The sequence below is a fragment of the Candoia aspera genome, chromosome 14 (genome assembly GCF_035149785.1).
Source record: "Candoia aspera isolate rCanAsp1 chromosome 14, rCanAsp1.hap2, whole genome shotgun sequence".
Classification (NCBI taxonomy): Eukaryota; Metazoa; Chordata; class Lepidosauria; order Squamata; family Boidae; genus Candoia; species Candoia aspera.
This window is the reverse complement of record NC_086166.1, coordinates 6987510-7013660: the sequence shown is the minus strand read 5'-3', so window position 1 is coordinate 7013660 and position 26151 is coordinate 6987510. Positions and strand designations below refer to the sequence as shown.

At 44.6% G+C, this 26151-nt stretch overlaps 3 protein-coding genes across 3 annotated transcripts in view; 2 read left to right on the top strand and 1 right to left on the bottom strand.

The window, feature by feature from the left end:
• DNAH3 (dynein axonemal heavy chain 3) overlaps window positions 1-7683 on the bottom strand; it is a 73965-nt gene extending 66282 nt beyond the window's left edge. The window contains exons 1-5 of the mRNA XM_063315077.1: window positions 7591-7683; window positions 5129-5224; window positions 2660-2885; window positions 1295-1361; window positions 738-924 (exon numbers count right to left, since the gene is read on the bottom strand). Coding sequence (XP_063171147.1) covers window positions 738-924; window positions 1295-1361; window positions 2660-2885; window positions 5129-5224; window positions 7591-7683 — 669 coding nt within the window. The remainder of the gene's footprint in view (window positions 1-737; window positions 925-1294; window positions 1362-2659; window positions 2886-5128; window positions 5225-7590) is intronic.
• A 2777-nt stretch (window positions 7684-10460) lies between these two features.
• On the top strand, window positions 10461-16638 carry LDAF1 (lipid droplet assembly factor 1). Its single transcript, XM_063314803.1, has 5 exons — window positions 10461-10572; window positions 12567-12689; window positions 13924-14092; window positions 14509-14647; window positions 15829-16638. Exons 2-5 carry the CDS (start codon window positions 12618-12620, stop codon window positions 15911-15913), a joined length of 465 nt encoding a protein of 154 aa, XP_063170873.1. The 5' UTR covers window positions 10461-10572; window positions 12567-12617; the 3' UTR covers window positions 15914-16638.
• Window positions 16639-19198: 2560 nt separating this feature from the next.
• Window positions 19199-22882, top strand: LOC134505186 (melanin-concentrating hormone receptor 1-like). The gene is made up of 2 exons (XM_063314773.1): window positions 19199-19295; window positions 21821-22882. The coding sequence occupies exons 1-2, from the start codon at window positions 19217-19219 to the stop codon at window positions 22810-22812; spliced, it is 1071 nt and encodes a 356-aa protein (XP_063170843.1). The 5' UTR covers window positions 19199-19216; the 3' UTR covers window positions 22813-22882.
• The last annotated feature ends 3269 nt before the right edge of the window (window positions 22883-26151 follow it).

Here is a 26151-nt window from a genome sequence, read left to right as displayed (position 1 = left end):
CGGATTAGAAAAAAAAAGTGTACTGCTGTCCCTCTAGTGGTAAAAGGCAGCTTCTCTAATTCCTTTTCATTGTGCATCTCACATAAATGTGATTTATGCCTTCCCGTGTATGTGCACATACAATTTGGTCACTAACCAAAAGAAAGTGATTTGATTTGTTCAGTATAATGAGAGCCAGTTCAGTGTAGTGGTGGAGGCACCAGGCTAGAAACCGGGAGACTGTGAGTTCTAGTCCTGCCTTGGGCACAAAGCCAACCTGGTGACCTTGGGCCAGTCCTCTCTCTCAGCCCTGGGAAGGAGGCAATGGAAAACCACTTCTGAAAAACCTCGCCAAGAAAACTGCAGGGACTGGTCCAGGCAGTGTCCGAGAATCAGACACGATTGAACGGATTACAAAAAAAAAGTCTATCAAACTCACAGTCCCCACGTAGGCTTCCAACTGCAAAATGGGGGGAAACTATCCCCTCTGTTTTCAGGTAGCCTCTGAGGGCCACAGAAAAGGGGATTCCCCCCTCCCAGCTATCAAGGCATGTGGGTACAATCCAACTGTTACAGGTAACCATTTGCTCTGCCCGTTCAGAAGTCAGCTGAGGACCAAACGAAACGGATTCCCAAGGGAAGATGACAAAGCTAAAGAAAGCTTTGAGACCAACATAGTTCTGTATCATCCAAGCCTGCTAATAAAAGGTGCTCTAAAAGACCACTTATTAACCGCATCTCAGAAATGGCTTAAGGACCTCCAGGTCTTCCTCTGTGGGGGCCTTTTCTCCTTTGCTGATCTCCTCCTCATGATGATGCATCACAACAAATTGCTCCTCCGGAGTCAGAGGCTGGCTGTCAGAATAATGAGGAATTTCAACATCCGCCATTTGAATATCCAGCCTCAACACATCTAAACTGCACGCCTGGGTTGTGGTTTCAGCCCTGAAATGAACCACAATCAACACATGAGTCCTGAACCCCCTAAAGGACTATGTTTGTGACTTACAAGGAGACACAATACAGTTAGCTTGGCTCTGGCTTAGTACGTTGTGCGAACCAACCATTCGGGCTTGGACACCATGCTTCCTGACTCAGCATGTTGGGCAAAGGCAGCCAATGGTGCTTAATTCAACAAACCATGGTTAAATGAACGACTTAGGGTGCCTGTGAACCCAAGCATTATGGTTTGTAAACTATGTTTATGGCTGAGAATGGTGTGTGAACTTAGCAGCCAAATGCAGCTTATTCAAGGAGCCATAACCTATTCAACCATATCTATTGAATAAGTGTAAAGGTGGTAACATTACAATACCTGTCATATTTACCCTCAATGTTTTTAACAAAGATTTTCATCTTCTTTTCTGATGGAGCATATGCAGCTAGGCGATCCCATTAAAGAAAAACATCAGCCAAAGTAAGAGGAAAAAGAAAGGCTAATCCAGATTTATGGAAAAATCGAAGAATGTAATCCCTGTAAATCCGGGCTAACGCGTGGATCTTCTTAACCTAATCCACCAGTTCTGACATTCCCCAAAGTTTGTGTTTTGAGAGATATTTTTGTCCTAACAGTCAGGAATCACGCTGAGACAAGGAATAGGTCTCTAGTGTTTATTACTGCTACATAAGACCGAAAATCCTAACAAACTGAAGAACCGTGGGAAAACCCAGACATATAAACCCCAAAAGTTAAGCGGGTCTGTTCTGTGTCTCTTTGAATGGCTGCTCAACTCCTCAGTACTATGCATGCATTTTCCCCCCTGGATAGAGGCCCCCTCCTGCTTGCCATCAGTACTCATGACAATTTTGAGCGAAAATAGCGCAGCCATTGATCAAAAGGAGTCAGAGAGCACCTTTTCAGACTAACACACTTTATTAAAATGCGTTAAGATTTTGTGAGCCACAGCTTCAGAGTGACAGGCTTGAAGCAAATACAGGTAGTCTTCAACTTATGGCAATAGGGACCAGAAAAATTGTTGTTAAGTGGTACAGTCACTAAGTGAGGCATCATGTGACTGCACCCAATTTTTGACCTCTTTGCCATGGTTGTTAAGCAAATCATGTGGTTCCCCACTGACCTTGTTTGTCAGGAACTGGCTGGGAAGGTCATAAATGGCGATCATGTGACCCTGGGACACTGCAACTGTCATAAATACATGCTGATTGCCAAGTGTCTGATTTCTGATCATGTGACTGCAGGGATGCTGCAACAGTCGCAAGTGCGAGGACCGGTTGTAAGTCACTTTTTTCAGCACCATCATAACTTTGAACGGTCACTAAACGAATGGTTGTAAGTTGAGGACTACCTGTATTCATAACTGTTTTGTAAGCACAGAGGATAGAAGCATTCCCTAAGTCCTGGGAAAGGAGATAGTATTAGGAAGAGGCCCAGGCTGGCTCCTCCCTGACTCAAGGAAGTCTAAGAGAGAGAGGAGGAAAAACACAATCAGACTTGCAAGGTTCTGTTACTCTAGCCTTTATCTCCATAAAGTAGAGTTCCGGTCTTCCTGTCAAGTTTCTTTCCTGATCTGACCTACCTCAAAGGGCTGAAAAGTAGTCCGGCTCAAGTGAAAACAAGATGCTAAACTGAAAAACTACCAAGGTTGTCCCTGCTAGGAGACAGAAGCCACCACCCCAAGATAGCTTTCCAATCTCTATGATGTTAAACCTGGTAGGATACGTGGATATTCAGCCTTTTGTTTGGTGGGCCCAAGGGGCTTTTTCATTCGGACTGGTGAAGCCACCTTCTGTAGATCTTTCATCTTCAGGTCACGCGCCGTCGGTGTGTAGTTGTTTGCAATGGAGTTGCTCGGGCTGCGGAAGTAGCGCTGCTCTTTCAGCGGCACTGCCAGCATCCAGGAGGCTCGCTGCATTAGAGTGGGGAAATGGCTGCTGTCTTGGATCATCTAAAGCCAGAACCAGGAGAAGACAAGAAGCAAGACATTCAGCCACACAATCTGATTGTGGCAAGGACATACAACAATACCTGGAGAGGGCAGTTCCTATTCTTAAGGTTCATCTTCCCCAACTTGGCTGTCTACAGATGTGCAGGTCTCCAACTCCCAGAAGTCTCAGACAACCTGGAATTTGAAGACCAAGTCATTTGAAGAGCTCCAAGTTGGGCAAAGCTAGTTAAGATGCCATGAGTGCAATTAAAGCAGGGGTAGGTATCCTGTATTTCTTCAGAAGGGGTTTGGCTCCCATTCCTCTCAACTTTTTGCCATCCACTGTGCTAGCTGGATCAATGGGCATTGCAGTGCAGCCACCTCTAAAGGACTATTGATCCAATGTTCATGGTGCCTGACATCCTAAAAATGAACCATGAAATATTCATTTCTAAGGAACTGTGTTTACTCTGCAACGGAAGCCTGGGGAATACTGTCTTCTTAGATACTAATATGACATTTATCCAGTTTTGAGTGACAGACTCAGATTTACAATCATTAAAGCCTGGAGTTTGCCCACTCCAGTTACTGTTGTTAGGAACAACTCTTCACCAATTAATGCTCTTGGGATCTATGATTAAAACCAAGCCACTCCACTGAAGCCCAATAAACACTCTCTACCTAGATATGCCTGAATCAAGAAGACAAAGAGGTAAAAAAAGCAAGAATTTGAAAGAATTGATCAGTGCTTTTCTACCTCATTACTGACCATGCTCATCTTATTAAGAAAGAAACAGGTTTTGAATTCTTGCTTTTGGTTCTCTGGGGCTCATAAAAGACGCCTCAGAAAAGGACAAGAGAAGCCTTTGGCCAAAAAAGGATGCACGCACAGCCTCAACCCCAAAATAAAACCCATGACTTTAGCCGAGAAAAGATCACAAGTGAGAAATGCAACTCAATGTTAACAGCATGTACAGCCCAAGTTCAGAATGCCGGTCAGCTACATTTCCATTCCTCACAAAACCCCTGCCAAAAAGGCAGTCCATATTTCTAGCGTCATCAGATGGGTGAGGCCCCAAACCAAACAAACTAATTCTCTGGAGTTTCTTTTTTTTCCAGATTACTGCTGGCTCCCAATAAGTACAGATAGTCCTCATTTAGCAACCGTTTGCAGTTATGATGGTGATGAAAAAGTAACTTTATGACCAATCCTTGCATTTACAACCTTTGCAGGTCTGGAAAGCAAAGGAAAGCTGACGTACAAGTAGACCTCACTTGCCAACTGCTTCATTCAGCGACCGTTCAAAGTTACGATGATGCTGAAAAAATAACTTTGCGACTGATGCCTGCATTGACAACCTTCGCAGTGTCCCTCAGTCATGGGATCGCCATTACAGTCAGCATGCATTGTCCTGTGCCTGACCTGTCTTTTTTTCTTTTTTTCTCCCCCTTGCAGAGTGAAGAGATTGGAGAGGAAGGGATTATGAGAGAGTAAGCAGGCACACAACAGGGAATACACCAGGCTGTTTGTGTAGTGCGCTCGGGGCTTCCAGCACCACCGCATTCCTTTTGATGTGTATTCCCCGTTGTGTGCCTGCTTGCTCTCTCGTAATCCCTTCCTCTCCAATCTCTCCACTCTGGGGGGGGGGAAGGATCAGGCACAAGAGAGATTGGGAAAAAAAAATCCAAGTGATTCTGCAGGCAATCTCTCCTGTGCCTGACCTGTTTTTCTTCTTCCCCTGCCCCCCTCACAGAGTGGAGAGATTGGAGAGGAAGGGATTACAAGAGAAGAAGCAGACACACAATGGGGCATACACTGGGCTGACTGTGTACCATGCTCACAGCTTGCTTTCGATGTGTATTCCCCATTGTGTGCCTACTTACTCTCTTGTAATCCCTTCTTCTTCAATGAATGTAAATACAAACATTAATACCCTTTTTGCTAATTATCTCAGCATCAAGGCAAGCATTCTGCAGGGGGAACCTTAGGAGGCAAGCAGAAGTAGAAGGTTTGAAACTGATTAGTCTCGTCAGTTTCTAGCTGGCTATCCCAGGGCCCCTGGGGTGAGCATTCCAAAGAGCAGGGGAATGGGGAATGGGGAAAAGGAAAGCACAGTCGCAGTCACGTGATTTCCCACTTAAAGACCGTTTTGCTTAACCACAGCTACCGGTCCCAACTGTGGTCGCTAAATGAGGACTACCTGTATTGTCCTTAAGATGTGTTTCTGTAGTAACTATTTTGTAATGAGCGTGTAAGAACAGACCTGATAGAGTTGAGAGGGCTCCATGACTGCTTCTGCAGGCAAAGGTGGCAGTTCCGGTATCTGCTTCACATGACTCATATTATAGATAGAATTGGTCTGTGACTAAAAATATGGGGGGGAAAGTTTCAAGAAAGCGCACAAGCATATCTAGACAATGACACTGCAGTCCACAACCCCATTTTCACCACTACCACTCTGCATTTAAGTTGGGCTTGGGGTTCTTAAATTAAGATCCCGAATTAAAGTTTTAGAAAGAAAGAACCCAACCCGGGATCCAAACAGCGGACAACGAACCACCTCTTCCCACTGCAGAATTTAAGGTTTGCCAAATAGCCCATCGCTTTCTTTCTACAATGTATAGCTTTATACAGTTACTGGAATGCTGGAAAAAAGAAGAGGCTATGACTCCCTTCACGCAAACTCTTGAATAACTCAGCAGCCCAGACCACCTCACAGGGTTGTCGTTGTGGGGAAAATAGGAGGCAGGAGTATTAGGTATGTTCACCACCTTGAGTTACATATAAAAAAGGTGAGATAAAAAATATAATAATAAATTAACAACAACAACAACGTTGCTTTAGAGTAAAATTCGGGCAGAGGTGCCCACACAGAGAACACCAGACCCAGTTTTATAGACTTTAGAAACCCCTCCCTGCAAAATAAGCAATTCTTGGTGGCACATTTCAGGAAATAACGTAATTTCTTGGGTTTTGGCTTAGCGTGTTTCTAAGCACAATGTTATGGTTTGTAAACAGACGACATTATTTTTTTTTCAATAAACCACAGTTAAACCATGTCTTAGTGCAACTAAGCCAGCAGCTATTCTGGATGCCCTGGGGAGGAGATCCATTTCCATTTTTCTCCAACCTCGTCCTTCTAGATGCGCTGATCAAGCTGGGACTTTTGGAAGCTTTTATCCAACACATTTGAAGACACCACATTAAAAGAGGTTTTGTCCAGAATCTGCAATGGGATTACTGTATTACTTTTCTCCAAAAGTTCCACATTGTGGCATTTCATTTTTTCATTTAGAAAAACAGCACTGAAGAAACAGTGATCTAGGTACAAAGAGGTGGAGGCTACTAAAAACGTAAGCTTTGGAAGCAAGGCTTCCTTACGGCCAAAATTTATCCTGCAATCCATTTTGCAGCCATGTTAAAAACACCACCCTTCACAAAGCGGAAGTCTTGCCTACTTTTTAAAGCCACACTCACTCACAATGGCAAGGATGAGTAAGGACCTTTAACAGAGAAGGATGCTCTTTGTACAATTTTCAAATCCTTTCCTTTTAAAACGTACTGATTGGACACATACCCCAAACTAAGCCATTGTTTAATCATGGTTTGATGAAGAGGCTGAAACTCACCAGCTTTACACCAACCCTTATTACAAATCAAGGTGTATAAACCACAACTGCTGAGTTCACATAAGTAAGCCTAAATCACAGAAACGGGATTATGTTTCTGGCACAATGAGCGAGTCCAGCCAATATCTTCATGACAATTATTCACACTTACCCTAAGAATCTTGGTAATCTCCCTTGGATTCATGATGAAGATTTCTTTGGATGTCCTCGTTCCTTCTTTTTTTCGAAAATATCAGTTAGATCAATTATGTGTCCCAAAATAAATCCTGATCCCGGCTTTAAACTTCTAGAAGAAGCATACCAACTGACATTCAAACCAAAACTCAGTTATGCTACCATCCAGTTAGCACATTTTTCTAACTTTCCTTCATTAGAGGACCCGCCGAATGTATTTTTCAAATAGCCCTTCAAACCCAGGCCAGGCAGAAAGACACTTTCTCTCACCTTTAGGAATTAGGAAGTGACCCACACTCGAGGGAAGGAGGGAGGGGGAAGGGGGAGAGAAGGAAAGGGAGAGAGAGAGAGAGAGAGAAAGAAAGAGAGGGAGGAAGGAAGGCAGGCAGGCATATGCAAATTAAAGCAAAGTTGGGCACTTGCAGGGAAAACGAACGGCAGGTTTCTTTTGCCTCTTCTCAACCCAAATATTAGACTAGGAAGGGGTCTTAGGACCACCCACTACTCCAGGATGGCGTCCCAATCACCTGTTTCCGTGCTTGCTTGAGGAGCCCAGCAGAAAAAGAACTTCTGTCTATGACATTCTCTTGCACTTCTCAATCGGGGTAACCCGGGTGACAGCATTGCTGTCGCTAAGCAACGTTAAGAGTGACTCCTCTCCCCACGGCTCAACAGCCCCCCCCCCCGCGACCCAGTTGGCTGCAATACAGTTGCTCCCGGCGTGGATCCGGAATAGCTGCCACTGTAAAAGACGGTTTGCTTAACAAGCCAAGGCTATTTTGATATGGTAAGATGGGCTGGGAACTTAGGTAGAGCAATATGAGCCATAAATGCAGGGGAGAGGAGGGGTGGACGTATGTAGCGCCTTACCTCGATGAGCTTCATTTCTTTTCTTTGGCTCGACCCCTCGCAAGGACCCAACTTTTGCAATTTGTAACTTCCTTTTAGGTTTAACTTCTGGTATGATCCCCACCAAGTGGGCGGGCTCCAAGCCCTCTTGATTAAACAAGGCCATCTCTTAGGACCTAGGAAGTGCCGCTGCTCTGTCCAGCACCCCGCCCAGGGGTGTCCATGGGGAGCAGGTCAAAAAGGTCAAGATGAGTCATTTGGCATTTTTTTTTCTATTCATTCAATCGTGTCCGACTCTCAGAGACTGCCTGGACAAGTCCCTGCAGTTTTCTTGGCAAGGCTTTTTGGAAGTGGTTTGCCATTGCCTCCTTCTTCGCGCCGAGAGAAAGTGGCTGGCCCAAGGTCACCCAGCTGGCTTTGTGCCTAAGGTGGGACCAGAACTCCCGGTCTCCCGGTTTCTAGCCTGGTGCCTTCAGCACTACACCAGACTGGCTCTTCCACTTGGAATAGGGTGGCCTTAAAATAAAATAAAATATAAAATAAAATAAAATAAAGTATAAAATAAAACAAATATAATATATAAAATAATTATATATTAAATATAAAATTATATATATATATATATATAATTTTATATTTAATATATAATTATTTTATATATTATATTATATATTATATTTGTTTTATTTTATACTTTATTTTATTATATATATATATATATATATATTTATATATATATATATATAAACATTATATAAAATAAAAATATAAAGTATAAAATAAAGTATAAAATAAAACAAATATAATATATAAAATAATTATATATTAAATATAAAATTATATATATATATATATATAAACATTATATAAAATAAAAATATAAAGTATAAAATAAAGTATAAAATAAAAAATATGCCATAGAATATATCAAATAATATAAGAGAATATATGCAGCTCAAGTTGAACCCTGGAGTCCTCGGTGCTCTCTGAGTTTGGTGGTTGGCTTGCTCCCTGTTTATATACAGTAGCTTGCTCTACCAGTGTTGGTGGGAGTAGACTACACCCCCACCAACCACACCCCCAGAAAACCATACCCTCACCAAAACTGGCAGGGCAAGCTACTGCATATAAACAGGGAGCCAACCCCATCCTCCCTCGCACTGATGACATTCCCTAGTCAGGTAATGAAACGTCCTCAAGCCAACCACCTAAGCTCAGAGCGCACCAAGGACTCCATAAAACAATATAAAATATAAAATAATATAAAATACATACATATGGAATATAAATATATAAAGTAAAAGATAAAATATAAATGTAAAATGTAAAATATTAGTATTAATAAAAATACAAAATATAAAATTAAACTCAAAGTAGAAAATATAAAGTAGATCTAACATATAAAATAAAATAATATAGATATGATTCATCCAAGGGAGCACTGTTAAGGAAAGGTCAGCTTAGCACAGCAGGCAACGGTCTGTTCAATTGGCGGTGCTCCGTTCACTTGTAGGACTTCCTAAACGGGAAAAATTCAGGTACGGGTGGACGATTAGGCTACTGCTGTGTCTTACTTCTGGGGCTGCCCTTGAAGACTGCTCTCCGTAGACAACGACGGTTGGGCATCTCTTGGACTGGCCTCGGCATATGACTGCGGGGATCCCTCATCCCCAGTGCACATGGACATAGAGAAATAGCCACCACTTTGGGCTTAAAAGGTAAATAAACCTTTGGGAAATAATGTTTTTTTAAAAAAAATACTGCAAGGGCCAAGTTGGGAAAACCAAAACAGAAAACACCTGTTCTCTGTCCATTATTTATTTATAACTTCTTTGTTGTATGTCCTACCTTTTAACGGTTTATTTATGCCCTCTTTTACTTCTAAGGACAGAAACAAACAGGTTAAAAGGACCGGCACTGATTCCGGGGCCTAGATTTCTTTTAGGAGGGGACAGATAATAATTCTTATTTGATGAGTGCCCAAATCTGACTAGCTGCTATGATTACTTGGCTAAGATGCTTTTTAGGAGGGGACAGACCTTCTTTGTCATCATCATCGTCATCTTTTTCTGTCCATTTCTTACTGGACTCTATTTCTAAAATCTTAAAAGGACAAACTCTTACTCCTGGACAGAGATTCCTTTGAGGAGGGGACAGATAAGAGTTATTTCCCTTTCATTTCTAACATGGACTTTTATTTCTAAAGGCTGAACCAACGGGGTCCCTTGACTAACAGCTTAGCTAAGATGCCTTTTAGGAGGGAAAATCTTTCTTTTTTCTTCTGATCATTTTTCTTACAGGGGCCTTTGCTTCTAATGACTAAATGAATGCCCAAATCTGACTAACCACTATGATTACGTGCCTAAGATGCCTTTTAGGAGGAGACAGACCTAAATCATCATCTTTTTCTGTCCATTTCTTACTGGACTCCCTTTATTTCTAAGATCTGAAAAGGACAAACTCTGATTCCTGGACCCAGATTCCTTTCAGGAGAGGCAGTTCATGATAATGACGATGATGGTAGTAATAATAATAATGGTAATGATAATAGTAATGATAATAGTATCTTCATCATCTTTTTCTGTCCATTTCTTACTGGACCCCTTCATTTCTACGGTCTGAAAAGGACAAACTCTGATTCCTGGACCCAGGTTCCTTTCAGGAGGGGGAGATCATGATGATGATGATGATATTAGTAGTAATCATAATAATGGCACTAATAATAGTAGTAATCATTAATCTTTTCCTGTCCATTCCTTACTGGACCTCTTCATTTCTACGGTCTGCAAGGGAGGAGCCCAGATTCCTTTCAGGAGGGGGCAGATACTAATACTAATACTAAATACCACCAACACGAATTCTGACGGACGGGGCCCCTCCTCGCGGGCCTTTCCGGCGCGGGAACGCCCAGGAGGGCCTGAGCAGGCCGGGGGCCGCGCGCGGGCGGGCGCCGCTCTCGGGGCCTCTTCCCGGCGGCGAGGCGGAGCAGCGGCAGCAGAGACGCGGCGGCCTCAAGGACTGAGCCGGCGGCCCCGCTCCGGCCGGGCCGGCGGAGGTAAAGGCAGGCAGGCAGGCAGGCAGGCAGGCAGGCTGGCAGGCAGGCTGGCTGGCTGGCGGGCGGGCGGGCGGGCGGGCAGGGAGCGGCGGGGGAGGCGCAGGCCGGCCCTTTTCGCTTTCCCTCCGGGGAGGCGGAAGGCAGCGGCTTCGGAGGCCGAGCGGCCGGCCTGCAGGCAGAGGTCCGACAGGGCAGCGCCTCTTCTCCCACTGGCCTCAGACCTTCAGGGGCGACGGCCCGACGTTCAACAGGGCAGGCCTCTGCTGAAGCTGGAGGGTCAGGCAGAGGTTCAACAGGACAGCACTTCCCCCCATTGCTCCTCAGGCCCTGCACAAGCTGGAGAGTGAGGCAGAGATTCAACAGGACAGCACATTTTCTCACATTGCCCCCCAGCCCCGCCGAGGCTGGAGGGTCAGGCAGAGGTTCAACAGGATAGTGCCCCTGCTGCTTCTGTGCCCCGCTTTTGCCAGATTTTGGGGAGCTGCCAGGCACTTTCAGAGACAGTCTCACAGCTGGGGAGTTATTGAAGGCACAAGGGCAGACATTCAACAGGGCCATTTACTGCCCCATGGTACTGGACTGTTTGGGATATTTGTTTCTGGACAGCAAAGATCTGGGGGCAATTCCTTCCGCATCTCATGTGGGGGTGTATTTTAAGAAGCACTTTTATTTGTTCCCTCTTCCACCTCCTTTTTTTTTTCCCCTTCGTCCTTTAGCAAGAGGAAGATTCTACATCGTGGAAACAATCATGGTAAAGCTGTAGTAAACTGGCAGCCCTGAGTTTGCCAATAATTGCATAGGTTCTACTAGGAATTGCAACCATGTGGAATCTGCCTGTTGCAGTGGGGGAGAGAAAAAAATGAAGTATCTTTAAAAAAAAAAACTAAAAATGCAGATTTTGTGGTAGCAAAATGGGGACTTTTTCTGTTTAGCTGTTGCACTGAAAAATTTGAGACACCCCCAGGGGGAAAAAAAATAGAGAAGCATCCAGAACCCCTGAAACCAAATGCATCAATTTCGACACACTGAAATTGACCATTGAATGGAATGTGATCTCATTCAGGGATCCATCAAACTCTGGTTTATTAAAGGTACCACAGTTGGCCCAATCATACAACTCACTGAGCCATAAACCATGATTGTTGTAAACCACCCAGAGTCCCCCCATGGGAGGAGATGGGCGGGGACAAATTGGATAAATCAATAAATAAAATAAATTTACAAGCCACAGTAATCAGATCCATTCAACCTGCAAAGCCCTACCTGAAACACATTACGGTGAACTCAAGGCAAGATTGAATCAGCTGCATTTCAATGCTTATACCGAAGTTGACGATTGGCACAATTAGTTAAGGATAAATATAACTGAAAACTGAAACATTGTATCAAAGTGAACCCTGTTGACTGCAATGGAGATAACTCACAGGAAACTATAAATGGGATTGTCATCTTATTGATCAAAAAACCTGTATTTTTGGCCTGTATTCCTTCTGCGCTCCCTGACTTCTTTTTTAACATCAGCCTAAGGAACAGTTTGTGAGAACCTTTTACACCATCTAGAGCAGGGTTTCTCTACCAGGGTTCCGTGGTATACTAGGGTTCCTTGAGAGGTCACTAGGAGTTCCCTGGGAGATCACGATTTATTTAAAAAATAATTTCAAATTCGGGCAACTTCCCATGAAAGAGGTAGGTTTCATACTTTATTTTCAGTTTAAGAACACTGTTAATGCGTATATACAGGCTTACCCATGAAATGAATATAATAATTTTGTAATTTCTGGCCTATATTTCCCCGAGGCCTGAAAAATATTTCAAGGGTTGCTCTGGGGTCAAAAGGCTGATCTAGGGGATAGCTAATTGATCCTAAGCGTTATTACCTAACAATGATTTTGAATGGATTTTTCCTCTGTGGAACAATAGGGCTAAGTGTGCTTTACATTTGGGAATGTGAAGAAATACCGCATTCAAAATACTTTTTCTCACTCTCTCTCTAGGATTTAGGAGTTGAAAAGGCACTGATTTGCTTCTAAGCTAAAAGCATCACCATGTCCAAAGAGGTGAAAGAACTCCAGAAACGGTGGCACGCAATGATGGATACGGTTCACAGCAATTCTCATGTGAGTTATGGATGGCTTTGTGGCTTAAGATGGCTTTTTCCTTCTGTGTAGGGAAAGACAAGCTGAACTAAAAGTAGGTGTAACAAAATTGGATGGAAGGGGGGATTATCTACTCCTCCCAGCGCACAATCAACATGCCTTGGGTTGTGTTTTTTTTGATGCAAGGCCATTTTTGCATAATAGCTAGGCTAAAATTTGGCAAGTTCTTTTGTGGGAATCCAGCCAGTATGGTTGGCTTATGGTAGTGCAAAATCAGCCAATTGGGTTAATGCAGCAATTATGTTTAAATAATGAATTATCTTGTGTGAACACAGTTTTACAGGGGGGGCATCCTGGGGGGAGGGCAAAAAGGGCAGGATGGTCAAAGCCTCTTCCTTTTTGTACGTGACAAAAGGGGCAGGGCACCCACTGGATGGTCATGGCTGCCATATTGACTTTTTTGACCTCTCCCAGTGGATGCTCTTAATATGGAACCTCAGCTCTCAGCATCTTTTGCCTTGATTTGTTTGTTTGCAGCGGAACACGTCTGAACCCAAGCAGTCTGGTTTGTCAAACAGCCTTTATGGGTCACAGCTTTGGGTTAACCAAAGCACTTCTATAAATCATGGTTAAGACAGGCACACCTTAGTGTGTTGTGCAAACAGCCCATGACTAACTATATAAAGTGCAGCCTTATATTGGTTTATATCTCTACTCAAAAGCCCTTTTTTTTGCTAAGGCAGTTGAATCTCAGAACAATTTGAAATGAATTTTAGCTCAGTAAATAAATATAATTGTATGTCCTTTGAAATTTGGAGGGATGATTTCATGTTGATGTTCTTTTCAGAGCTTCTCTGTCATAAATTCAAGATAGGTTCAATGGCTAGCTAGAGTCACACTTAAAGAGTGTATTAGGCTAGCATTAATTCAATGATTTTCTCTTTAAGTAACTTTTTTTTAATCCATTCAATCGTGTCCCATTCCTGGCAACTGCCTGGACAAGTCCCTGCAGTTTTCTTGGCAAGGTTTTTCAGAAGTGGTGTGCCATTGCCTCCTTCCCAGGGCTAAGAGAGAGTGACTGGCCCAGGGTCACCCAGCTGGCTTCATGCCTAAGGCAGGACTAGAACTCACGGCCTCCTGGTTTCTAGCCTGTGCCTTCACCATGACCCTAAACTGGCTCTCCAAAATAATATTACTTCCCAGAATAAGTTCCAGAATCTTTAAAACCGTTATTCTTTTTCCACTTCTATTCCAGGTTGTTGCTTTTATGAACTCCAGAGTTGGCCAGTACCTAGATGATCACCCTTTTGTTGCCCTCTCCCTGCTGGTATTTATTGCAGCCTCAGCCATTCCAATCGCATTTTTTCTGGTGTTTGTTGTCACTACAACGGTCCTGGCCTGCATCGGAGTGATCGTCATGGAAGGTATTCGCTCACGTCTTTGGGGAAATGGGGTGGGACGATGCCACACCTCTCCAGGGACAGCTGCGGCTTTTGAAAGGAGTTGGGAGCCGTGACCAGGATCATCACCGAAGGCTGCAGAAGAGCTAAACTTCCCTGAAGTTTAAGGGCTGTAGGCCTGTTTCCTTGGCAACAGTGTAGAAGTCGTTCCTCATTGCTTCCTTCCAAGGCTGAGAGAGAGTGACTGGCCCAGGGTCACCCAGGATTTTATTCAATCTTCCGATCTAATCTACTACCCTGATTTCCTAGGGGCCTCCCATCCAAGAACTAACCAGGCCTGACTCTGCTTAGCTTTCCTAGACCAGCCATAAACTTGCTAGGTGCTGCCACCTGCTGATGATGCAATAAAAAAATAAATTCCTACATCTCATTTTTGGTAGGCGTTGTAATATCTCTGGGCGGCGTCACCTTGCTTTGCATTCTTGGTGGACTGGGCATGCTGTCCCTGGTGGTTTCCGGAGTGCTGAGTGTTTGCTACTTGTCTCTTACAACCCTGCTCGGCTACTGGCCCATTCAAGAGTAAGTATTATCCAGATCTGATAATAAACAATATTCCTTATACTGTTCTGCAGCAGCCGCAAACCACAAGGACTAGTCCACATTTGCTGCCTTGAAATACCGTCCAAACAGGAGTTCTGCAAATGTTTTGCAGGGCATTTAGTTCCAATAGATTGGTTGAGCTCCTCCATTGTGCTAAGCTGGTTTGCCTTAACTGTGGGTTGTGAGCAAGCTGTAATGGCCTAGCTCACGCCGAAGGCTAAGTTATGAAGCATGGTTGACAAGCCACAGGAGCTAGGTTCATGCTAAGCCATGTTATGGTTCTACTTGGCCTTGTATAGTTCACAAATCAGTTAAATCTTGTGTGGTTCCAACCAGATGTGGCACATTTGACAAACCATGCTTACCCAAGCCAGCTTGGCACCATTTCTTGCCCCATCTCACTGACTTAGCAGTATGGACTCAAGGGAGAATAAACTACACTTTGTGATTCATTTATTCCCTGCCAGCAGTATCCAGCGCCTGAGCTGTCGTTTCAGGGCTAGCACAGCCCACTTCTATAAGATTTTGAAGTCACAATCTGCATTTTTGATGCCTTTGCAATAGCCTATTCCATTCCTTCTCTAGACTATTTCCACTTAAGGTATAATTGCAGCATGGACTCCATTCTTCCTACTATCCAGTAAAAGCTCCCGCTTTGCAGACATTAAGGTTGACTGCATTCACATGGGACACTTGTCCCCAAGCTCAAAAGCTGTCTTTAGCTTGTTGTCCAAACCAATCTGTGTAGTTAAATTAATTAAATATAAATTATTTCACTGCATTTTGCATGTGCAGTCGCATTCATTGAATGCACCATGCATTGGCGTGGCACACAGGCCCTCTCTGGCAGAGATACTGTTTCTGCCGGAACCAACAATTAATCACCTAAATAGCAAAATGCAGGCCATGAGAATTTTAAAACTAATGGAGAGAAAGCTGTATCACCATTTTTAATTAAGGGCTGAAGTAAGTGCCTTTAGTTCCCCTTTGAAAAAGCTCTTGAAACAAGTTAATGTCACAATGAATATTCTGGAAATTTAGAATAGCTGCCCTGCTAGCCAATGAGATGGGGATGGTTGTGAGTCATGAAAGCAGAAATCCTGTTCTCTCTCTCTCTCTCTCTCTCTCTCTCTCTCTCTCTCTCTCTCTCTCTCTCTCAGGGGCCTGTCAAAGAAAGAGATTGCCAACGGAAGCTGTTTTGTCTCAAGCATCGTTTATGACGACCCAGAAACTGCTAACGAGTGAATAAATTGAGTGGCTGCTTGAAATGTTTCTTAGGGTGGCACTTTAAAAAAATGTAGCTGGGAAGGCATTCTTGTTACTCTGTAGAATTGTTTACCCGTCAAGATGATCAGGGTTCCTCATTATGGGAACCGGAGAAAAATTTCTCCCAAGGCCGCTGCAGCGATAGCTGAGCCTTCGTTCAATTGATTTGGGAACCTGAGTTTCTCGGCAGCTTTTAGGCAGGGCTTCCGTGCACGGCTGCTCCTGCTGCTGCTGGTTTCCAGCTCATCCACTCTTCACTTTGATAGGCCAAGGAACCCAATGACAGTGTTGATTTCAGTGTGGGGAGTGGGACAGAGGAACCTCTTTAAGCCTGATGACATTGCTGGTAATGGCAAACAGAACAGAAATACGGGCAGCAGCGAAGACCCCCCGTTGAAGCAGGTATCTCTCTTTAGGACTATGTTTTGGTTGGGAGTCATACATTTTTGGTTCTTTGTCTCTAGGGCACTTGGGGATGATGTTCTGCCATTTGTTTGTTTCTCATCGTACCAGGCGTTTAGTAGCTTTGCAAAATGCGCAATTGTTAAGCACAGTGCCTTCTTTTATGCAGGCTTTAGAATATAGGTCATTCTAGCCCTGGTCTGCATATTTTCACTTAAAAAAAAAACGTGTTTTCCTCCTCCTCCTTTGGTGAAGCTGTCATCAGGTACACTTTTGCCACTAAACCATTGTTTTTCATCCAAGCTGTCTCTGTCACATTTCTCAGCATCAGTTTGCACCAACGTGTGAGTGTGAGATGCCTTGGCACATAAACCTTAGCCCCTGGTATATACTTCTTCCAGGGCTGAGGGCTACATCTAGTCTTTAATTGTTATGAAAACACACATTTCAAGAAGCTCTAAAGTGGGGCAGGTCAAAAATTAAATAGTTTCATTTCAGTTTAATTAAAATTAAATACAGATTAGAGTGATTGCAGCGCAGGCACATATTTTAATCATTTTCCTCTTTTATTACATTAAAAACTAAGATGGTAGTTTTCAGAGGTTCTGGATTTCCAGCCCTGAGACTTTGTTACAGGTATGCAGTCTGGAGCAGATGATGAACCTCAGGGCTAAGCTATAATTCAGTTTGGGCTTAGCATGTATGAATTTAACTAAATTCAGATTGTTCAGCAAACAGGGACTCTGTGCAGAAATAGGGACATGCAGCCCTCTAGCATCACTTTCATGTGGCCCATAAACTATATGAAACCAAGAGCTAGGTTTTTAGGGATTCTTCCCTCTTTTGTATTAAATCTTCTGCTGGGAGATTTTGGATCCACAAGTTGGATATCTGGGTAAGAATCTATCCAAACTTGCATACCAAAGACCAAGCTTAAGGTGACATCAACGCAGGTACAGTGTTTTCTCCACCCAACACAGAAAACATGGTCTATACCCAACATAGAAAAGAGTTTGGTCTAGTGGTGAAGGCACCAGGCTAGAAACCGGGAGTCTGTGAGTTCTAGTCCCTCCTTAGGCATGAAAGCCAGCTGGGTGACCCTGGGCCACTCCCCCTCTCTCAGCCCAACCCACCTCACAGGGTTGTTGTGGGTAAAAGAGGAGGAGGAAGGAGTATTAGGTATGTTCCCTGCCTTGAGTTACTTATAAAAATAATAAAGGGATAAAAAAACTAAAGGCAGTTATATTATTCATTTATGGTATTTATTCCCCCTGCAGTCACGAGAAGCATCTCACTGCAGACCTTGCAGAAGAGCCGTGTTAGTCTATGCTAGCCAAAAACCAGGATGACTCTGGCAGCCCCTTCGTCAACTAACCCATTTTATTCAAAGGCATCAGCTTCCGTGAGCCACAGCTCACTTCATCAGGTGCATGGTGTGGTTGGACCAATGTAGGATTTAAATTGGGATGAGGTGGGGAGGAACAGGAAGGGAAGACAGGCTGGTGGCGGGTTATAAGTACTGTCTCAATTAGCAATTGCGGTGTGTTAAAAAAGAAAAATCCATTGCGTTTGTTGACTCCTGACTTTTCACAACGCGTCTGAACAGAAGCACCAGCCTAGCCGTGAGATGTGATGGTCTGCTGCTTTAGGAGGAGGATTTGGAGGGAGGCTCATCTTCCACTCAGCATCTGCTTCACCCTGCCTTACAGCAGGGCCAGCTTCAGATTGCTTGCTGGATGGAGGAGGAGGGGAGCAAGGGAAGAATGCAGGGTGGGATTAGGAGGGAAAGGAAGAAAGTGAGCGACTGAATGAGTGGAGGTGGGGACCGCACTGCTCAATTTGGCCTCTGCCCTGCTCAGGGAGGCCTGTAGCCCACTTGTTGCCAATAGGATACCCTTGGCAGATTAGGCTCCAGAAATGCAGACTTTGGGGATAAAAGAGCCAGTCTAACACGCTTAACCAACAAAGCCACGTTGTGGTGTAGTTTGGGCTCCATTCATCTTCTGCACCTAATCACTGTGGCTTGCAAGGAGCGCAGCACGGCTCTGCTCCACAGGCAACAAACCTTTCACAACTTCTGCTCCTCGATCACAGCTGGAAGAGTTGCCAGTTGGACAAACAACTGCACAGCCAAGAGGAGGAAAGACCTTGGGGAGGGGGCTTTCCAAAACCACCTTGCCCAGCCCCAGCCCCTCCACATGCTGATTTGCACAACACCCTATAGAAGTGTTTCTCAACCTTAGCAACTCTACTGTAAGATGGCTGGATTTCAACTCCCAGAATTCCCCAGCCAGCATGTGCTGGCTGGGGAATTCTGGGAGTTGAAGTCCAGACATCTTAAGAGTTACTGAGGTTGAGAAACACCACCCTATAGTAAAATGTGGTTGGCTAGTTTCTGGCTCGGCGCGCTGCACAAACCTCACCCACTGGCTGAATTTAATAAACCACTATTAAAGCATCCTGGGGACAACTTGTTAAACCGAGAATCAGCCAAGGTTGGCTGATGCTGGCTCACACCTTCAGCTTCCCACCCCTACAGCAAAGATGATTCGGGCTTCAACCTCCAGCTCAAGTCCTTGTTTCCAAGCTAGACGGCAAAGTTCTTCCAAAAATGCGCAAAGCTGGGCTGGCATTGGCTTTTTCAGAAGGCGGTACAGGCAGCAAGCGAAGTCAGAAGTGCGTGGGTACGTGTGTGCGCGTTCCTCCGTTTCTGCAGCAGGAGAAGCTGCTCCTTTCAGTCTTGGGAAACAAAAAACGTGGAAGGCACGAAGCGGCACCTTGCGGGGATTCAGCTCCGCTCTCCTTTCTTCCAGATGACCCCGCCTCACCATCTTCCCACGGCCCCCGGGATCTAATTGCTTTCTAACACTCCCTCCAAGAATGGATTTCCAAGCAAATCATTCCTCAAATGATTCCACTCCGAATATCACACAGCTCGGACGAGGCTTCCCCCCAAAAGGTAAGTTGAAGCAGAAAGATGCAGTGAGAAAGAGAAGGAAGGAAGGAAGGAAGGAAGGGAAAGAGAGAGAAAGGAGATCTTGCTCAGCCAAAACTTTTATTTCATAGCCGAATAGGTAAATCCCTCAAAATTCTGTGCCTTTTGGTATTTCAGCTGGGCACAGTTACTCCCTCTTGCTGGGCAGATTTTGTTCTAAAAGATGTTAAATGCCCAAGCGACCAAGGTGTTGTTGCTCTGTGTGTTTGTGCATTAAATTGAAAATCACAGCATGAAAGGTTTCACCTATCAAGCTAAGCTAGGGTTTGCTTCTCCTTTGTTGACTAAACCACCATCAATGAGGTTTGCATGTTATGCTTAGCCAGGATGTGATCGGTTTGGTTTCTGTTCAGCCAGCTCTGCAAATACAACCGAGGTCTCATGTGTCCTTGGAAGATGGAGAATCAGCCGCATGTTTGGCTGATATTTAATTATTCTGCTTGTCACTTTGATCTGGCCGATTGGTGCAATCGGATTCAAGGTGGTCCCTTGTCTGAAAGCATCTACCTCAGCTGGAAGCATCAAAGCAAGTCAACCCAATGGAAGTGGCGGTTTAAATCGGAGGGAAAGGAGTTTCTGGGCATGCACAGAAACCCTTTTTAGCCCAAAGGGCAACAGCTATGCAGTTTTGCTTTGAAGGGGCACTTGGATTTAAACATCTTCAAATCAAAGGGGTCCTTCAGAGCTCTGCTTTAGAATAGTATATAACTGGATCATCAAGTTTGGACTTGGGGCAAATTTCATGGCACCAACGTAGCTGCTGGCTTGTCTGAAAATTTTCTGAACGAAGCACAGTAACACACCTGAATATTTGAACAGTCCCTCCTGCTACTCACCCATCCATTCTAGCATCTAAAATTACTAAACTGCATTTATATTTATGCACACAGACACAGACACACACACACACTTCCAATGTCCCTATGTTATAGAGCAATCTGGAATATTCCCTTCCCTCTTGGCTTAAACAGCACAAGCCCTCTGCTATCATTTCTTTTTCAAATGTCTCAGGAAATAAGAAGCAGGGCAGATACTTCTCTACGTGCTCTCAAGCCTTTTGGGTGGGAATACAAAGAAAGAACAGGCTGTTTCCACCCACCAACATCTCTTCTTTGGCCTCTCAAAGGTTCCTGTGTATATTAGATGGAGGGAAAATTAACATCAGGCCAAAATGCAGCATTCACATGGAACTAAAAATGTGTGTTTTGCTGGTGGTTCCTTGTATCTTATACCCTTGTATGGATATAGGAATCAGCCAGTACAGTGTTTTTCAAACTTGGCCACTTTAAGCTGTGTGGACTTCAGCTCCCAGATTTCCCCAGCCAGCTGGCTGGGGAATTCTGGGAGCTGAAGTCCACACAACTTAAAGTGGCCAAGTTTGAAAAACACTGGTGTAATGGGTCTGAAATGAACCAGGAGATTCTGAATTCACATCCGATCTCTGGTCCACATGCACTAGAATATATCACTTCAGCCTAGCTCACCTCACCCTAAGCCATAACGTGGTTTCTATGAGTCCCCTTAGTGCATTGTCCAAATCCAGCCATGGTAATACAGTTCAGGAAGCACGGTTAACCATAACAAGCAAGTCATGGCTTAGCATCACATGTGAATCCAGCCAATACTTCTGACTGAAGCCAGATGGCTCTGTTATTCAGGCTAATGATCAGGTGGACTTTGTTCAAAGTTAGTTTGCCTTTGCACACCTCTCTGGCTAGGTTTGCACACCATGATTTGCCATGGTTAACCTTATCTAGCTTCAGAACCCATACAACATAGTGACCCATTAACCACACTGGAGAGGTGCATGCTCACATCAACCCCACATTTTGGCCAAATATGATGGATTTGTGCAGCTGCTCAACTATTTCACAAGAGCGAAGCTGTAGAGCACAACTGTCAAGGGCCAAGATCAAGGGGTGGAAAATAACCAGGAACTCACAGTCAGTTGGATTCAGAGTCCAAAGCTGGGCCAGAGGGAATCTAGGATTCAAGAGGCAGAGGTTCAGCAAGCCAAAAGAACTCCATCCATCGGAGATTAGTAGATAGACATTAGGGGGGACTGCTTCTCAGGAGCTGATAAAATTGGAGCTCTAACCCACCCATCTTTCAGCTGCCAGCTATTCGGTTACCTGGAATAACTTCTTCCTCATGAGGAGGGCCCCTACATCCAAGTAAGCCCTAACTCACATGCAGACCTGCTTCTTAGTTATCCCTTCATTTCCTGGTCTGAGCTCAATGGCCAGTCTGCCTTTGTCTTGACTACGAAGAGGTGGACTGTTCTTTCCATATTACATGATGCTTTCACTATCTTGTGGTGATATGAACCTGGGATTGTAACTCCAAAGTTCCAGGAATCTGATCTGGGGCAACTGGTAGCCACCTCAAGCTCTGCTGATTCAGCTTCATCTTCAGCTGAGGATTCTCAGCTAAAGATGGCATGGCACTTCAAGTACCCTCTCTCTTTCTCTCCCTCTCTTTCTTCTTAGATGATCTAAGTTCCTCGAGCTATTCAACCGTTATCATGTCCATCCTCTTTGGTATCATTTGCCTCGTGGGCATCATTGGCAACAGCCTGGTGATCTGTGCGGTCTTTAAGAAATCCAGCCCAGGCAGCAGTGTACCTGATATCTACATTGTCAATCTTTCCTTGGTGGACCTCCTGTTCCTTCTGGGTATGCCCTTCCTCATCCATCAGCTGTTGGGCAAAGGAACCTGGAAGTTTGGAGAAACCATGTGCACCATCATTACTGCCTTGGATGCCAACAGCCAGTTCACCAGCACTTACATCCTCACCGCCATGTCCATTGACCGCTACCTGGCTACTGTGTATCCTTTCTCCTCCACCCGCTTCAGGAAGCCCCCAGTGGCCATCTTGGCCATCTGTATGCTCTGGGCCCTCTCCTTCCTCAGCATCACTCCAGTCTGGATGTACACACAACTCATTCCCCTACCAGGAGAGCTACTGGGTTGTGGGATTCGTCTGCCAGATCCTCAGCGGGACATCTACTGGTATACTCTCTACCAGTTCTTTCTCGCTTTTGCCATCCCTTTTGCTCTCATCACAGTGGCCTATCAGAGAATCCTCCTCAAGATGGCCAGGTCCTCCAAAGTGCTGACCAGACAAAGAGGCACCCAGCTCCGGATCAAAAGGGTGACACGCATCGCCATCGCCATCTGCCTGGCCTTTTTCCTGTGCTGGGCCCCATTCCATGTCCTACAGCTAGTACAACTGGCTATGCAGCCCACCATACCTTTCTATTATGCCTACAATGTGGCAATTAGCCTGGGTTATGCCAACAGCTGCCTTAACCCGTTCATCTACATCTTGCTTGGGCAGAATTTCCGCAGGAGAATCGTGGTCTCTGACAAACCTGCAGATGCGGAGGGACTTTTTCAACATCAAGTCAAAAGTGCCCCAGGAGAACCCAGTGAGTCTGGGCAGCCTTTGTTGCATCTGGTCTCCGTCTTAGCCAGATAGAGATGACAAATGGATTTATTTGCCACCCATGGGTGAACTACCTCCAGGACGTGTGTTCGTCCTTCGGTGCCCTCTCACTTTTTTTGAGAACTGGGACCTTTGGAAGGTGATCTTGGCAACTTCAAGAGGTGTGGACTTTAACCCTGTTGGCTGGGGAATTCTGGGAGTTGAAGTCCACACCTCTTCAACGTTGCCAAATTTGAACAACACTGAAATAAACACATCAAAAGGCAGCTGAACATAGCATAGACATTGTATGCTTTTTTTTTTTTTTTAAGTATTCAGGAAGAACAAAAAAAAGTGATTTCTAGAAAGGTGGACTGTGGCAGGACAAATGAGACTGATGACCCAGGATCTGACAATGTCCTTTTGGCCTGCAGGTCAGACCGCTGGTTCACAGCAGGATGCGAAGATGAAATGCATGGCGTATAGAAAGATTTCTGAATCAACAGGGACTAGCATGGCACAGAGGCACTGGAATCGGGGGCATTCAGGGCCACCTACCCACTCAGACACCAAGCTTGATGGGTAACTAGGGCCAGATGCTGCTTGCGAGGGTCATTGTTGAGGACAAAACAGGGGAGAACCTCAAGCATTAAACTCCCCAAAAAACAGATGTAAATATATTTTATAAGACAAAGGCACTGTCATGGTGCTTGTCTCCTTGCTAATTAACATCAGTTACCCATTACCAACCTACGAGGGGATAATGTTGAGTCAGTATTTCCACCGCTCCCAGGGAATTGAGCCAGGCTGCTCAAAGGGTTTGAAAGCTGGAGATTCTCCAAGCATGCTAAACAGATCAATCAAGAAACAGTTCAAATGACATCAGTACCCTAATAACCAGGGTGGGTGGGGGGAAATCATTTTAGGACAAGTCCCATGCTAGCATTCATCAGCACCGTAGCTAGAGATTCTCATTTAAACTCAATTTCACCCCATCTAATGTTGTATGTGTGCATGCCCGTACTGATTAAATTACCAATACAGTATTGTTTTAATTTGCCTGTGTTTTGCCTGGGGTTTGACCTTATGTGTTTGTGAACTGGATTGTACATCCAAAATCTTGAATAAAGAGACTTTCTTTTATAGAAATTGATTACTGCATGGGCTAAACACTCCAGCCAGAGGTCAGTTCAGACCTATTTTAACCCTCCTTCTAGACCAGTGTTTCTCAACCTTGGCAACTTGAAGATGGGTGGACTTTAACTCCCAGAATTCCCCAGGAAGATACGATGGGTTTTCACAGCACGCGAAACCATTCATTTAACTGTAGTGTTCTGGATCAAATCGATCAGGATTCTACAAAAAGCTAAACCATAGATGGGTTTACAAGCCCTCGATGTTTGGCTTTACTTAACACACCAATCCAAAAAACCAACGAACCACTTCACGGATGAATCATACTAGCAGAGGGGTCTGTAGTGCATGGTGAAAAAAGTCAAGATGGCAGTTGCTATACATAAAAAACAAGTGGAGCTTCAACTGCACTGTTGCAGCTGCCAAGTTGACTTTTTGACCACCCCTTGCAGACAGCCCTGCACACCAGTAAGTAGGTGGCCCCAAAAGAATCTTTCCTGGAGACATGTTCTCCAGCTAGGCAGGGCAGATGCTGCTAAAAAGGTCCCTGTTATGATAGCCATCCATTTCTCCTTAGATGGTGCTGAGGCACCTACAATAAGTCCTTTGTTGTACAAGTAAATCCTGATCCAGACTTTACAATTAAGCCTTATCATAAAGCCCAGCCTCAAATAGTAATCTAAGAACTGTATTTTCCATGAAAATGTTTCTGAATAGTCTACAAAGGCAGGTCCAGCTACAGCATACCATAGCAATCTATCCTGGGGCTCACTGGAGCGTAGATAATTAAGTTCTTTCAGCCCTGAAGCTTTTCTCTTCTCCTTCACAGGTATTTCCATTTTTAACACTGTAGGCAGTGCAAAATGAGTCTTCATCAAAAATGCTTCTGTTACATATAAAAGTAATAATGAGAGAGGGAAGGGGAAAATGCCATTTTTTTCAAGCCAAGCTGCCTTGTGAGCCAGCAGGATTGAAGCTCACCAAAGGGCAAAACTGATTTTTAGCATGTTCCACTTGATTGTGGTGCTACAGGGAAGGTTCCAAACTGTTAGCCACAGGGCAAACCTTCTGAGCAGAAATGACAACTCCAAGCCAAATTTATTTCAGCGTGGAGCATCTGACAAATGCTTTGATCCTAGTAGAGTTTACTTGCTAGATCTCTAGCGATGCCTTTAAAAGTGATCCTGCTATCAAAGGTCCTGAAATAATAACGTGAATGTCTTGGAGGTTCAGTTCTCTAGCTGTGTTTTTAAAAAATTACATTTGCACAGAAAATCCCTGGCCATACAGAGTGGGGAGCATTTATTCCGCTGATCTAATAGTGGTTAAGGCACCAGGCAAGAAATCGGGAGACCATGAGTTCTAGTCCGGCCTTAGGCACAAAGCGAGCTGGGAGACCTTGGGCCAGTCACTCTCTCTCAGCCCTAGGAAGGAGGCAATGGCAAGCCACTTCTGAAAAATCTTGCCAAGGAAAATGCAGGGACCTGTCCGGGCAGTCTGAGAATCAGACACAATTGAACGGGTATACGTATATGTATGTTATAACTTATGGAGGCCCATGAACATCTTCGGCCACTCAGAGTCTCTCTCTCCTTGGTCACACCACCAGCCATGGCAGCAAGTGGTACCTCAAATTTGTGGAAAATTATACTTGACCACTGAACACTGCATCCCTTAAGAGCCAATCCAGGCAAAAGGGTGTCTTGTGAACAGGGCAAGATATTCAGCGACCTGAAGAGCCATTTAAGTGTCTTTAGCCCTCAAAAGCTGCAGGAGATGGGCTTCCCCATGCAGGTGATGGGACACAGCAATTGGGGAAGGTGAACATAGGTGGAAGACGTAGAAGGAAACAGATATCTCAGGCTAGTTTAGATAATATCTTTCCTTTCATATGGACAAGCAGATGGTAGCCCCCAATGTGGGCTGATTCTGGAAAGGTAAACAAGGTCAGAGCTGGTTAATGCATGGATGGGAGACCACCACAAAGTTCCAGGGCTGTTGGTTAAATTGGGAAGTCCAAAGCATCTCGGGAAAGGCACTGGCAAACCACATCTGTACTGCTGCAAAGGAAACAGGAACGCCTCCTCGAATCCAGCTCAACTACTAGAGCCTTTACCTTTAATTTTCATTTCAAGAACCCTCACTGCTGCCGTTTCTGATTTCAGGAGGAAGAGATTTCTTCCTGCTGGAGCAAGGAACTTTAGATCTACAGCTCATCTACAGATCTTAACTGAACCCTTCTCCCCTCCCTATCTTTCT

Coding starts and splice junctions, on each gene's coding strand:
- LOC134505186 (XM_063314773.1), top strand. CDS start 19,217: ATGGATTTCCAAGCAAATCATTCCTCAAATGATTCCACTCCGAATATC. Junction 19,296..21,820: donor ACGAGGCTTCCCCCCAAAAG/GTAAGTTGAAGC, acceptor CTTTCTTCTTAG/ATGATCTAAGTTCCTCGAGC.
- LDAF1 (XM_063314803.1), top strand. CDS start 12,618: ATGTCCAAAGAGGTGAAAGAACTCCAGAAACGGTGGCACGCAATGATG. Junction 12,690..13,923: donor CGGTTCACAGCAATTCTCAT/GTGAGTTATGGA, acceptor CTTCTATTCCAG/GTTGTTGCTTTTATGAACTC. Junction 14,648..15,828: donor GGCTACTGGCCCATTCAAGA/GTAAGTATTATC, acceptor TCTCTCTCTCAG/GGGCCTGTCAAAGAAAGAGA.